The sequence below is a fragment of the Aristolochia californica genome, unplaced genomic scaffold, assembly GCF_029961685.1.
Source record: "Aristolochia californica isolate CCGP_79_NKW_82.1479 unplaced genomic scaffold, dmAriCali1.0.hap1 SCAF_13, whole genome shotgun sequence".
NCBI lineage: Eukaryota > Viridiplantae > Streptophyta > Magnoliopsida > Piperales > Aristolochiaceae > Aristolochia > Aristolochia californica.
Window position 1 is genome coordinate 643,056 of NW_027181804.1, and position 15,028 is coordinate 658,083.

A 15,028-nucleotide genomic window follows, 5' to 3' on the forward strand; every position below is an offset into this window, starting at 1 on the left:
TAGTTGCCTTAAAACCCATAAGGAAATGTAGTGTCCCCTCGTATTTATAGTGTCGAATAGAATACAAAGTTCTCAATACACTATACCCACACGAATTATGGATTTTCTCTATTATATGCACGAGATGGAATGAATGACCTTGATTTTATCTCATAAAACGAGGCAAGTTATAAATGCATAGGGCAGGGGACAGAGGCACTACCGTGGGAGGGGGGTGCGTGATATAGATTAATGTTTTATTTATACCTACCTTTAACTATTAAGATAATAGAATAATAAATTACATTAGGGCAATCATTATGGAAATTCTAATATTTCTTCTTTACAAAGTAATATATTATTAATAAAATTTCACACTTTGATGAAGCTACAAAGAGATGTCAATGCAATAAATTTTAATTTTAGAAATAACATAAATATTATAATTAATTTGCATCTATAGGGCACTAATGTAGTTGTGCCTTAAAGGTTAAAAGAATACTGATTTGTCTATATAATTTTTGAAATAATATAGAGGACTATTTGGCTAACTAGTTGGTCAGGATAGGGTAACATAAGTGTAGGGGTTTAACCCCCTCTCCTTTCCTAACCTGTCTCTTGTTTTTTGCTTAATACAATGTCTTGAGGCTGGGAGGTCACCTAGAGACACTAACATGTAAGGTCAGGGTTGGGTTGGGAAAAACTGACCCGTCCTACGAATTCAAAATATTGTTAAATTGTTTTTTGTTTTCTCCTATAATGAAGTTATATAAAGTAAGATATATAAAAAGTCTATATGTTCGCCAAGTAAATGATATACTTCTATGGATAATTTTTATTGGAATTTGCATGAAGAAAATAGATGGGAGAGATTAGGATTTACAAACTCCTTTCTTATTTAAAACTTAAATAACATGAAAAATTATTATCGTAATCTTACTCTCTATAAACCCTATAACTACTTTATAGGAGAGATAATTTTCCTTGAAAATAAAGTAAGCTAAATAAAGCTAATTATACTTTCCAATACTTTTATTCAAGGTGGAGTATATAGATTCATCTTGTTACAATTTATGTTTCTTAATTCCTATTTTTAGCATAAAAAATATAAATTTAGGTTTCAACTCAAAATTGATCTTCAAATAATTTGTGGTTTACATGGCTTGAAATATCTTCAAAAATTGTAGCTTATGTGGTCTTCGACTTTTGAGCTAGCACTTTGCACTCACATACTTCTCTTTCTGCCCCTGACGTTGGGAATAACATGCACTTCAACAATCCGAGATTGAATAGAATTGAAACTCAATATTGTGTTTCTTTTTTCTTATTATTATGGATTTATAAGAGACATTTCTTAGTTGATAATCAACTCAAATACTTAGAAGACAACTTGCTTTAATACGTCGTTAAACTTTGTATGAAGAAAACAGATGAGAGATATTAGGTTTACATACCTCTTTTTCCTATTTATAATGTCAACAAGCTACAATCTTGTCTTTGTTGCCTATATGTCAACCATAAAATAGAGTAAACTATAGAAACCTAATGATATGTTCCAACAACCTTGTTCTTATCTCAACTTGTGTAGGTTTTTTAAGGGAAACCTGTCCCCGCTCCATAGCATAAAATGAAAAACCTATATTCTCTTACGAAAATCGTGTCTAGGCAAGTTACTTACTAGCTTAGCCTTGCCCTTCCCTTGCCATTCTACATAGCCATGGTGTCCTCCGTTGTTTACTTGTATTGGTTTGGGTATTCTCCAAGCTTGTGATTTGGGATTATTGGGGTATCTGCAGGCTTACACTCCAGTAGTTCAACTTTTGATAATAGATCTAAGATATAATTTTTGTTGGGAAAGGAATACACCTTGTTTGGACCTAACAACTTATTCCTATCAAATATTTGAGTCCTCCCAGATTTTTCATCTCAAATTTTGTTGCCAATTGCTCTTGAAGTCTTGTTATTTCTTCTGGATCATCTCCTATAACGATCATATCGTTTACATACACTATCAAAGTTGTTACTTTACCTCGTCGATGCTTTAAGAATAGTGTATGATATGGGTTACTTGGTTTAAAACCATATTTTCGCATTGCCAAACTTAATTTCCCAAACCACACTCTAATACCATGTAAATTTTTTCTTCTTATATCTTATTTTATCTGTCGATTTACATTGGTATTTATACATTAATAATTACAATTAGATTTTGAAGCTAGTGTTACGGAGGATTTCTTTCTTTGTTTTTATGGATTTGGAAGATGACCCGATGGAGGTAGAAGTCCTCCTCTGGAGGATCTCACACCAACATTTACATCATGTTGGAATGGACTATGGAAATGAACAACCCTGATTTTGTCTCGTGCTAAGATGCAACTCAAGAAACACTTTTGAGTTATTTCTTATGTTTTTTTTTTTTTAAATCTATGTGTTTTCTTAGTTGCCTTAAAACCCACAAGGAAAGGTAGTGTCCCCTCGTATTTATAGTGCCGAATAGAATACAAAGTTCTCAATACACTATACCCACACGAATTATGAATTTTCTCTATTATATGCACGAGATGGAATGAATGACCTTGATTTTATCTCATAAAACGAGACAAGTTATAAGTGCATAGGGTAGGGGACAGAGGCACTACCGTGGGAGGGGGGGGGGTGCGTGATATAGATTAATGGTTTTATTTATACCTACCTTTAACTATTAAGATAATAGAATAATAAATTACATCAGGGCAATCATTATGGAAATTCTAATATTTCTTCTTTACAAAGTAATATATTATTAATAAAATTTCACACTTTGATGAAGCTACAAAGAGATGTCAATGCAATAAATTTTAATTTTAGAAATAACATAAATATTATAATTAATTTGCATCTATAGGACACTAATGTAGTTGTGCCTTTTAGGTTAAAAGAATATTGATTTGTCTATATAGTTTTTGAAATAATATAGAGGACTATTTGGCTAACTAGTTGGTCAGGATAGGGTAACATAAGTGTAGGGGCTTAACCCCTTCTCCTGTCCTAACTTCTCTCTTTGTTTTTTGCTTAATACAATGTCTTGAGGTTTGGAGGTCACCTAGAGACACTAACATGTAAGGTCAGGGTTGGGTTGGGAAAAACTGGCCCGTCCTACGAATTCAAAATATTGTTAAATTGTTTTTTGTTTTCTCCTATAATGAAGTTATATAAAGTAAGATATATACAAAGTCTATATGTTCGCCAAGTAAATGATATACTTCTATGGATAATTTTTATTGGAATTTGCATGAAGAAAATAAATGGGAGAGATTAGGATTTACAAACTCCTTTCTTATTTAAAACTTAAATAACATGAAAAATTATTATCGTAATCTTACTCTCTATAAACCCTATAACTACTTTATAGGAGAGAATTTTCCTTGAAAATAAAGTAAGCTAAATAAAGCTAATTATACTTTCCAATACTTTTATTCAAGGTGGAGTATATAGATTCATCTTGTTACAATTTATGTTTCTTAATTCCTATTTTTAGCATAAAAAATATAAATTTAGGTTTCAACTCAAAATTGATCTTCAAATAATTTGTGGTTTGACTTGAAATATCTTCAAAAATTGTAGCTTGTGTGGTCTTCGACTTTTGAGCTAGCACTTTGCACTCACATACTTCTCTTTCTGCCCTTTACGTTGGGAATAACATGTACTTCAACGATTCGAAATTGAATAGAATTGAAACTCAATATTGTGTTTCTTTTTTCTTATTATTATGGATTTATAAGGGACATTTCTTAGTTGTTAATCAACTCAAAGACAACTTGCTTTAATACGTCGTTAAACTTTGTATGAAGAAAATAGATGAGAGATATTAGGTTTACATACCTCTTTTTCCTATTTATAACGTAAACAAACTACAATCTTGTCCTTGATCCCTATATGTCAACCATATGAAACTGCATTTTATGGAAAACAATTTTATTATAAAATAGAGTAAACTATAGAAACCTAATGATATGTTCCAACAACCTTGTTCTTATCTCAACTTGTGTAGGTTTTTAAAGGGAAACCTGTCCCCGCTCCATAGAATAAAATGAAAAACCTATATTCTCATTACGAAAATCGTATTTGGGCAAGTTACTGACTAGATTAGCCTTGCCCTTCCCTTGCCATTCTACATAGCCATGGTGTCCTCCGTTGTTTACTTGTATTGGTTTTGACCCAAAGAGAAGAGATGCAAGGGCTACCATCCCCCCAAAAGACCTTGTGTTCTAAGTTAATCGTTTGTTTAGTTAGACCCATTGTGAAAGTTGGGTCAAAAACTCATAAAAAATGACTAGTCTTGTTAGAAATTTTGATATTATGTAACTAATATACCCAATATTCTTTTACTCGTTTATCTATGTAGTTGTGGGGATTGCTTTTGCATGTCTTACACAAACTTGATTGGAGTCCTATGTACGAGAACCTGCTTTTATACTATACAAGACCTATCTTAAAATAACTAACCAAGTCAAAAAGTATTTTGTTCGACTAATAAACTCAAAATATCTTTATTTATTGATTTATGAAACTATTCTTTAACATCGACTACCATTCCATACTAAGAAACGGTCCAATTCAAAGAATACTCACATAATTAAAAAGCATTAATCATAAAACAAAAATATTTAAAATTTTAAGCTATATATAGCTCAAAATTCAAATTCTTCCAAGCTTCCTCTATCACTTGCCTCAAGTGGCTTCCCTACGCAAAATGGACCCATGAGCCTAAGTGATATGCCAAAAGGGACTCTTCCAAGGGGCATAAGCTTGCCAAGGTGGGTCCTAAGTATCCAGACTATGGGATTTACCACTTTTATCATCCTAATCAATGTGCCAAAGCATTGCCTTAAAGGCTGCATTAATCATTTTAAGTGATTTTGTTTGTCCTCACCTCAAGGATAAACGCCCTTTCTATACCTTTCACACTAGGTAAGGCTTTTTTATTTTTGGTGAAATATAATAATAATATATTTTTCTTTTAAAAATAAAAGAATATTTGAAATGGAAAAGAATTGAATTTAAGTTAAAAAAATAAAAATCTATTTTTTTATTCTTTAAATATAAGTCATTTTTGTTAAGCTAAGATTGAATTGTATCAATGGAAATTCTCATTTGAGTGATATTAGGCTTGAAATCTGATCAAGTTGTTTATATTTTAATTTTTGAATTATAATGTTTGTATTCTCTTATTTTAACTGGTATCGAAGATATAATTGAGGTTTAACCAAAAGTAATGAATCGATGCTTTGTTTTAAAATACGTTACTTGGTTTATCTTAATAAGATTATCGGAAAAGAATGGATTCAATCTTACTTAATTGTGCTTAAACTAAACAATATAAGCATGGTTTATCAGAAAAGAGCCGATTGATGTTAACTGAGGCAGATGGAGTCGAATTATGTCAAATATTCAATTGTTTCGTACTAAATGTGAGGTTATGAATCTAGTTACTCTAAAAAGTTATATAATTTACGTGAAAGGCGGAAAGTAGAAAGGCGTAAAGGCCGGATAGGGTTTAGGGTTTACGGTTTTTTAATAAATTTTAATTAAATTATGTCTGAATAACTAGGTTGGTTATTACATAAAATATGATCGATTGAACGATTGTGAAGATTTAATTATTGTTTAATTATGCTTCAAAAAGGGTTTATCAGATTAATCTATCCATAGTAAAACGAATTCAGGATCTGATCAGCCCAATCTTCTTTGTTTCAGGAGCTTACGCTGTGGACCCACTCCAACCAACGGTCCTGATAAAGCGACTGTTCGAAGCACGCCGCAACGGCAACAACCACTGCCTACTAAATGTCTTCGCTGGCCATTTCCACCATTCTGCCAAATATGGAAAGCTCAGAGCTCCCACCTGGAATCTCGGACGCTCTAGCTTATATACTGTTCGTCCTCCCTCACACAATGCGCTCGCAAATCCAGCAGTGTACCTTGCAGGCTTCCTTCCATGCAGCAGCAGAATTCTGGGTTCCGGCCGTTGTCGAGAACAGTCTCCGTTTCGTCCATGGAGGACCCGTCTCCTCGTTCCTATGCTTCAGATTCCGCGAGGTGAGTTTCTGAGTTTTTTTGCTTCGTAGTTTGTCTAGTTATGTTGTATGGTAGAGTGGTTTTAGTTTCTGAGGTGTTTGCTGCATGCAGTTACGCTGGTGTAGGAGTGATCTCACTGAGCCATTTCAAGAAACACTTTGGGGGCGCCGGGATGTCCGGTCGAGTTTGTTCGTCGGATGGTTTTTCCGACGGGAACTCGTCTAATAGCGGCAAAGAAGCCGGGCCCAGTTTGAAGAAAGCCTGCTGGGATGCTTCGGATGCTACGAGGCTCCGGAACTATGATGTTTATATCGGTTTGCATGGTCGCAAGGCTTCTTTGCTTCGATTCGGGAACTGGGTCCGTGCTGAGTTGGAGCTCTTGGGAGTCTCCTGCTATATGGCTGATCAGAGTCGATCCCAGAGTAGCCGGAGCCTTGCTATGGCAGAGCAAGCAATGGATGAGGCTACGATGGGAGTCGTTATTCTTACAAAGAAATCGTTTTCTGATGGATTCTGCATCCATGAGATAAGGCGGTTCTTGGGTAGGAAGAATCTGATCCCTATTTTCTTTGGTTTAAATGCTGGGGACTGTTCGGTTATGAATATAATCGAGAAGCGAACTGAAGCATGGGCTAAGCATGGGGGAGAGGTTTGGAAGTCCTACAGTGGGGAAGAGAAGGAATGGAGAGAGGTTGTGCATGGACTCTCTCAGATTGATGAATGGAAGTTGGAAGCCCGCCCTGGTAACTGGAGAGACTGTGTATTGGAGACTGTTGTTATACTTGGGAAGAAATTGGGGAAACGTCATGTTATTGAGAAAGTAAATCAGTGGAAGGGAGTAGTGCAAAAGGAGGAGTTCCCATTGAGTCGGAACAGTAATTTCATGGGGAGAAGACACGAGCTTCTCGAGCTTGAACTTCTTCTCTTTGGTAGAGTAGATGGGGAGGCTAAACTCGATTACCATGAAATAAAAGCTGATCAAGAAACAAGCAACAAATTGGTGGCTGGAGAAGAAACTACTAAAACCAAGAAGGGAAAAGATTCACTAAAGTGGAGGGAAAGCGATCAGGACATTGAGATGGAAGGATTTAAGGATCCTGAGAGCAATCTGAGTAGAAGTAAAGGAAGGCGCCTGAAAGCATGGAAATCCATGTATGGGAAGGGAATAGCTGTTGTTTCTGGTGAGTCAGGAATAGGTAAAACTGAGTTGCTGACGGAATTTGCCTACAAAGTTCATCAGAGATATCAGATGGTTTTGTGGATTGGGGGGGAGGCTAGATATATTTGTCAAAACTACATGAATTTTGTGTCTTTCTTGGGTGTAGACTTGAGTGTTGAAAACCAGCTGTCTAATGAGAGTAGTAGACCAAGGAGTTTTGAGGAAATGGAGATGGAGGCCATTTCTAAAATGAGAAAGGAACTAATGCGTGACATTCCATTCTTGGTTGTGATCGATAATTTGGACGTACAGAAAGACTGGTGGGATGGTAGAGATGTTATGGATCTTCTGCCACGTTTTGGTGGGGTGACCCATGTCATTATATCGACCTGTTTGCCTCGAGTTTTGAACCTTGAGCCCTTGAGGCTCTCTCGCTTCTTAGGTGCAGAAGCCATGTCCTTGATGAACAGGCGACAGAGAGATCTTTCAACAGAAGACGATGAAGCTCTTAGGGTCATTGAAGAAAGTTTGCATGGCCTTACATTAGGTCTTGCTATTGTTGGATCTATTCTTAATGAGCTTCCACTAAGTCCAACAGCTCTGTTAAATACCATTAGCCGAATGCCTCTCAGGGAATTCACATGGAGTACCAATGACAGTACAGTTCTAAGAGACAGTCCATTCTTCATGCGTCTCTTGGAGGTTTGCTTCTCCATATTCAGATTTTCAGACATGGAACAGAATATGGGAGCAAGGATGGTTTTAGCAAGTGGGTGGTTTGCCCCGTCTCCAATCCCAGTTTATCTATTGACTTTAGCTGCTGATGAAGTGCAGAAGGAGTATTATCGAGTCCGGATATGGAAGAAGTTTATTCAGTCTATGACTTGCAGATGTCTTACCTCTGATGATACATCAGTGGGTGAAGCATCTAATCTGCTGGTGAATATTGGAATTGCTAGAAGGAATGCTCAGCGGGATTCTCTCCATTTCCATGAGATCGTTAAGCTTTACGTAAGAAAAAGAGGAGGACTTGGAGTTGCTCGAGCAGTACTTCAGATGATTATCAATGAACAATCTGTTCCCATGCAGACTGAGCATATATGGGCTTCTTGTTTCCTGATATTCCAGTTTGGGGCCAGTCCAGCTACCACTAAGCTCAACTCAATTGAGTTAGTTTCCTTCATTAAACGATTAGCTATACCTCTAGCATACCAGACGTTTACCAACTTCTCAAGGTACAAAGCTGCCCTCACACTCTTGCGACTTTGTACTGAAGCATTAGAGGATGTTAGAGGGTCTTTTGTTTCCTCTCTCCAGAGGGGACAAGAGTTGTCTCTTTGCGCACTGTGTTCGTTCATGTCCAGTTCAAACTTGAAACCAGAGCAATATGAGGAACTAGAACTTCTAAAAGCAACTCTGCTAGAGCTGAGAGCTAAACTTATGATGAGAGGCGGGGAGTATGGCATCGCGAAGGAGCTATGTGAGATGGCAATTAGCATCAGATCAGTGCTTTGTGGGACGATGCATCCTGACGCCATTTCTCTGCAAGAAATTAAGGCTAAGCTAGTAATCATTCAAGCTAGCATATCATAAAGCTGTTACTGTTTTTCTCTTTTGTTGTAAGGCAAGTGGATATTCTCCTCCTTGTGTTTCTCTTATATCGATATGCTAATAAAAGTGCATACATTAAAGTTCATTAAATATTCCAGTTCATTAGTTTGGATTGTCTGTGGGAATACTTTCTTTCCTTGTATAATAATGAGGAAGAGTTTTTTTAGTGGATTCTGTTTCTGAAAATTTTAGGGGTTTTTAAGTAAATCATTTAATGGGCATTACTGTCTATTTTTTAGAGTAGTTGCTTAGAATACAGGTAACCTTCACTACTAATGTTGACTGGATCTGGTGTCATTGAATATTTGATTATGTTTTTTTAGTCAGTTTACAGGCAAGCAAATCAATGATTTTGAATCATAGAGATCACATTGGATAGTGAGAAGCTTGCAAACTCCATCTTCTTCCCTAGTTTCCTTTATTGAGTTCACATGACTGCTTTTATTATATTAATTTTGCTCTTTCATTTGAAAAAATTAATAATATTTGACTGTGTTCTCAAGTCTGTATTCAGATTATAACTATTTTTAGTTATACAAAAGATATATCTATTTTCCTTTTCATAAAGAAAAAAGGTATATCTATTTTGTTTTGATTTATTGTCCAATACGATTATCTTTATGCCTCCTCTCTTTCTTAGGTTTGCTGTCTCTGGTCTTCTCACCAATGTCTGTATGCATTACAGTACTGTTGGTTGTGTTCCATAAACTATAAAAAAGCTTTTAAGTTACTGCAGTCAGAATTTTTTTGTTCCACAGTGATTGGTGGTTATCTTTTTCTGCTTTAGTACCAGCAGATTTTCACTTTTCAAAAATTTATGGTATTGAGTTTTCAATACCACCTTAGTAGCACTGATTTCAGAGGGAACTGGCATCTGATCACCGCAATGGCGGGGCCTTCCCTTCCCCCCAATCATGACTACGTGGTCCCCTCCCTCCCTCTGGTCACTTCAAGATTAACTTCGATGGTAGTGCCTTTGGTTGCCCTGGTCCCATAGGGTTCGGTGGTGTAATTCATGATGAAAACAGCTACCTCTTCTACTCGTTTGCGAGCCCTCTGGGTATTTCTGACTTTACTACCGTAGAACTCATTGGACTGTTCCAGGGCCTCTTGATCTTCCGGTACCTTCTTGTTAGGCTCCTCATTATCGAAGGTGACTCTAAGGTTATCATTGATTGGTTCACGAAGAAAATCCGCCCACCCTAGCAGCACTGGGATACTTATTTTGAAATATGTAATATAACTTCCCATCTAAATTGTATATGGACCCAAGATCTGCCAATCATTTGGCAGACTATCATGCAAAAAAAGGTTCTTCCCTCCAAGACCTTGTAGTGGAGGACGGTCCATCTAGGTTGTATCTTCTCTCTCTTTCAATAAAATTTCACACTCTTCCTTCAAAAAAAAAAAAGTTTTCAACCAGCAGAAAATGGAAGCTGAATGTCTGTCTCCCTAAATCAGGAAAAGCGCATATTTTGTCATTAACAACAAAATCAGTTTTTTTTTTTTTGTCTTTCCTGTCCAAAATCTTTTGACCCTTTATTTTTATACTATTGCTGAATATTTTATAGAAACATACTCATTTTCAAACTAAAGAACATAAATTTGTGTTGTGTTTGCAATGGAAAGTTATTAGGAATGGGTGATTTTCTTTCCCAAGTTAACCATGCAGGGGTTAGTTATCTCACATAGCTAAATATGGGGGGCTTTCGAATTGTTAGTCTCTCCTTCTTGTCTACATTTTACCCTCTCACAGTCTTATTTATTGTCTCAAATTTAAAGAAGATACTGTATATTTTTTCCTCTTCTTGGTTTTCTTTTGGTTCCTGCAATATATAAAAGTGTGAAATAGGATGCTAACTGAAGTGTTATGAGCTTAGTGATTGCTTTAAGTTGATCTGAGAAATGCAGGGCTGTTTTTACTTAAACTATGATATGAGACAACAGATATTTTCTTCTTTATGAAAATTTCTATCAAAGTTGGTAAAATGATTTTAGCGTGTGTTTTACATCTGTTGGCTAGGTGGAATTTTGGTGAATCAAGTCCAAATTGTTATATTTGTCTGGTTGTCTCTATCTTCCTGTTGTATATACTTTCTTAGCACCTTGTAGGACAGCATAAATTTATGGCTCTCTCGCACTGGAGAGAGTGGCCATTAACATTAACCTTTATTTGATAGAGGTCTTTCTTGGACCTCTGATCTCATAGCAAATTGAGTCCATCAAGACAACTGGGAACTTGAGTGTGGAGAAAAATGAAGGACGACCAATCACTAATCCAAAAAGTTCACAAAGAACAAAACACATCACCAGGGACACACATAAATGAATTGAGCTTAGAATCTCTTCTTCACACACAGAAAATCAAGCCATGAACATCATCACTACGGCTGCCATTGCCACCAGCAGCACCTGAACTGCACTTCTCTCAATCCCATTTGCTGAACTGGGAGTCTCACCGCCCGGCATTGCCGGTGTGGGTGCAATATTGTCGTGAAGCGAAAATCCTGGTTTCTCTTGTACTGTAATGACAAGCTTCATCATTCCAAGCTCACAGTGCTGGGCTACTCCACATATGTACCACCTTCTACCAGGGCTCTGCAGGGTGATCACATCATTCCCAGTTTCAAGAGGCGTGATGTCCTGTGGCGCTGTGCAGCTCTGGAAGGCAACACCATCAACTCTCAAGACATTGTGACTTCTTTTAGGATAGTTAAACACTGCAAAATGCAACCAAGTTTACATTTCTCTGTCAGTCCTTTTATCAACTTTTTCAATCTTTTCATTATGTCTCTACATTCAAAGAAACATCTACAGGTAAAGAATAGTATTTGGCTGGTGAAGATTTAGATACATGAATTGAAACTGCAGATTGACATCAAATTTACCGAGTGCATCTCCGACATGAAAATCTTTCCCCTCAGCCCAAGCCGTGTAATTGAAGTCAGTCCTCCACCCGGACTCATCTCCAACAACGAATTCTTTGGCGAGAGAGATGGCAGGTAGGCAAGCCATGGTGATCAGAAGAAAGACAAGCATTTGCTTAGAACCCATTCGAGCTTACCAAGAGTAACACACTATAAAGCTCTATCAGCTCCCAGAGGTGATTTTTCTGCTTGATCTCTCAAGGGTTGCTACAATTCAAGGAGAAACTGTGTTCTATTTATAGATACCAACAGGCTTCAGAATCATTTCTCTAGTAGCCGATTCTGGGCGGCAGAAACAGTTCAGGCGGTGCAAAGCCTGCAACAACAAATCAATAAACAAATGAAATCAACCAGATTGAACTAGCCCTGAATTCAACCCTTGACCAGAGTCGAAGAAACCCAGGATGAGTTTGATGTTGATGGGGGCAATGATGAATAGAAAGATATGATTCTGTCTTAGTCTATTCAGAACTTTCCATTTTATTTGATGCTGGGAGGTACATATGTACTTGTGCCACTAAAAGTGATAAAAAGAGAAAAGGGATGATCCAAACCAGAAGAGGACCAAAACGTCTTCTTCTTCCTTTGATCATACAGTTTGCCTTGTCCACCCAAAACAACTAATTTACTGTTTCCATTCGTGATGGGTCGCCAAACTCTTAAACCTGTCCGCAAACGTGACTTGTTTTTTTCTCCAATCGTTTTTTTCCTATAATGGCGCAAAATGGTCGCTAAAAGTTCCTCCAAAATATCTCTATATAGAGGCACAAACCCTTCCAATGTGGTACAAATGTAACATATTCAACAAATGTGTCACATATTATTGATTTTCCCCATGACAAAGGAGAAAGAGTACGATTTACTAATAGAACCCAATCATTGAGTTCCGCACAAAACCAATCCAAATGACAATTACAGAAAATTAAAAAAATAAAACTCCATATAACTTGGATAATTATTGTAGTAATTAAGCCATGATCATGGCAAAACCCAGAGCCACGACTGCCACAATTGCCTGAAATCCAGACGCGACGATCCCACTAGCCGAGTTGCTGGAACTCGGGCCACCTGGTGTTGCCGGTGGTGAGCTAGGAGCGGCGGCTGAGTCATCGTGTGCCTTGACGGTGAGGGCGAGTTTCATGCCGAGTTTGGCACAGTGTTCACCCACTCCACAAATGTACCACTTCTTCCCTGGGCTTGCAAGGGCTATTGTGTCATTTCCAGTGTTGAGGAGCCCATTTGGTGGCACCGTGCAGTTGTCGAACCCGGCCTTGTCCACTTTGTATACGTTGTGCTTGCTCTTGTTATATTTAAAAACTGCATGAAAATATACAAATAAATAAATAAATAAATTTTTATCACTCCTGAACTTCATAATAATAATAATTATATAAATTAAAATTTTAAAATAATTAATAAAAATCCTAATAATTAAAAATTACTTAAGAAACATGAACCAAATTGTCGACCAAGAAAGTTTTGATTTTATATGAAAGAATTCTTCTTATCTCCATGGACATGACACTTCATGATGTGGGTAATTCGATAGTGCAACCATACTACCGATAAATGCTCAAAATAAGTATACATGTGATTCTGTGAGGTAAGAAGAAGAAGAAAAAAAACATACCAATTGTATCTCCGACTATAAAATCCTTGCCTTCTACCCAGTTCTTATCGAAGTTAACATTCCAACCAGCTTCATCTCCGACTATAAACTCTTTCGCCATTGAGAAATTCGAAAGAACAACGAGAATAGCAATAACAACAACAAGAAGAGAGAACATTTTCATGGAAGCCATTAGCACAATTGGTTGGCTAAGGAAGAGTTAGTAAGTAACTTCACCCTTTGCTCCAAATGCTTTCTCTTATTTGCTTCATGGGGTGGATATGGCTTTATATATAGAGGCAAAGGGGCTCATTCCTCGTATAATTGTGTGAGATGGTTGGCCAGCCGGCCAAGGGCCTGCATGAATGGGAAACATCCAATATGGCTTTAGAATGTAGACAGGTACAAAAGGGGGGGAACAAAGAGAGTTGGGCGTGATGGACAAGAGGAGGCCTTCTAATGGCCAAAACAGACCAAGACAACTCCGGAAGATACTATGAAGTGGTTAGTAATGTTAAATATTCACTAAGCTTCAAAGCTTTTGGTGTATCTGATGTGTTTATATTAAAAAATCTTCAATTAGATAAGATGCATTGATATGTAATTCCAGTATCAATAATATTATTACGCGTGAAGCCGAAGGAGGGCGGAGAAGGGTTATGCCCCTTCAAATGTTGGAAACTAATGTATTTTACCCCTTTTTTTTGTGATTCTTCTTCTCGAACTTTCTAGTTTTGATATTAGTATCGGGTAAAAACCCAAATGTTAAAATTTAAAAATAATATATATAATATGTATTTTATTTACATATATATGTTGAAAATACATGATCATTTATGAAATCATGTATTAGACATGGTGTTTGGATCCTGATCTAGAGTCCCCCCAACTAGTTTGATACAATTTGTATATAATTTTAAGGCTTTCTAATTAGAATCACAAAATTTATCAGGTATTGTATTAGAGACTCCAATATCTGGTACCACACATTGGTATGTCTAGTATGCTGAAGCAGCATTCAAAATAACTCTATCTATTATTATATTAAAAATTAAATTAGGTTTATCAACCGTCAAAGTCGATATGTCCGAGTGGTTAAGGAGACAGACTTGAAATCTGTTGGGCTTCGCCCGCGCAGGTTCGAACCCTGCTGTCGACGCATCCTTTTTTCTTTTCTTTTCACTAGTTATTTCATATTTGTAAGCAAAAGAGGTTATTGGTCAAAGGCTTTTAGAGATAAGATTCTTAAATTCTCAATTCTTTCTAATTTGTCTTAATAAATTGATTAGCCTTTTAAAAATGATTAACCTTAATATATACAAATTAGATTATAATATAAAATGGGTATATAATATTTTTGTAATTTATATCCAAACACAACTAATTTATAACATTCTTCACACTCAAATATTTTATTTGAGATGGGGGTCTTTAGATTTTCATAGTTGCCCTAAAATTTTGTGCTTAATCGAGTCAATTAAGGACTTAATCTAGACATTTTGGGACCATTTGTGTTGTAATAAGACAATAATACAATAAGAATGTTATTTTTTATTAATTGATTTTTATTAAAAAAATTATGTTATAAATTAATCAAATTTATTTTTATCAATATATTTTGCATTTGTACCGACATATGAAATAGGTGGAAGAGTAATTATTCTTATTGCACTAACAAGAATCTTA

At 36.3% G+C, this 15,028-nt stretch overlaps 2 protein-coding genes and 1 non-coding gene across 3 annotated transcripts; 2 read left to right on the plus strand and 1 right to left on the minus strand.

The window, feature by feature from the left end:
* Positions 1–5,884: 5,884 nt before the first annotated feature.
* On the plus strand, positions 5,885–8,896 carry LOC137948844 (uncharacterized). The gene is made up of 2 exons (XM_068795023.1): positions 5,885–6,057; positions 6,148–8,896. Exons 1-2 carry the CDS (start codon positions 5,957–5,959, stop codon positions 8,786–8,788), a joined length of 2,742 nt encoding a protein of 913 aa, XP_068651124.1. The 5' UTR covers positions 5,885–5,956; the 3' UTR covers positions 8,789–8,896.
* A 2,274-nt stretch (positions 8,897–11,170) lies between these two features.
* On the minus strand, positions 11,171–13,535 carry LOC137948392 (blue copper protein-like). The gene is made up of 5 exons (XM_068794474.1): positions 13,364–13,535; positions 12,749–13,050; positions 11,980–12,049; positions 11,695–11,865; positions 11,171–11,526 (listed from the first exon to the last, which is right to left on the minus strand). Exons 1-5 carry the CDS (start codon positions 13,533–13,535, stop codon positions 11,171–11,173), a joined length of 1,071 nt encoding a protein of 356 aa, XP_068650575.1.
* Positions 13,536–14,419: 884 nt separating this feature from the next.
* On the plus strand, positions 14,420–14,501 carry TRNAS-UGA (transfer RNA serine (anticodon UGA)). Its single transcript has one exon. It is a non-coding gene; the product is annotated as a tRNA-Ser (tRNA).
* The last annotated feature ends 527 nt before the right edge of the window (positions 14,502–15,028 follow it).

Bases quoted from the DNA above. Each gene is read 5' to 3' on its own strand.
- LOC137948844 (XM_068795023.1), top strand. From the start codon at position 5,957: ATGCAGCAGCAGAATTCTGGGTTCCGGCCGTTGTCGAGAACAGTCTCC. The intron at 6,058-6,147 runs GTGAGTTTCTGA...TGCTGCATGCAG, and splicing joins TATGCTTCAGATTCCGCGAG to TTACGCTGGTGTAGGAGTGA.
- LOC137948392 (XM_068794474.1), bottom strand. From the start codon at position 13,535: ATGGCTTCCATGAAAATGTTCTCTCTTCTTGTTGTTGTTATTGCTATT. The intron at 13,051-13,363 runs GTATGTTTTTTT...ATTTTCATGCAG, and splicing joins TATAGTCGGAGATACAATTG to TTTTTAAATATAACAAGAGC. The intron at 12,050-12,748 runs GCAATTGTGGCA...TTGTTGTTGCAG, and splicing joins TCGTCGCGTCTGGATTTCAG to GCTTTGCACCGCCTGAACTG.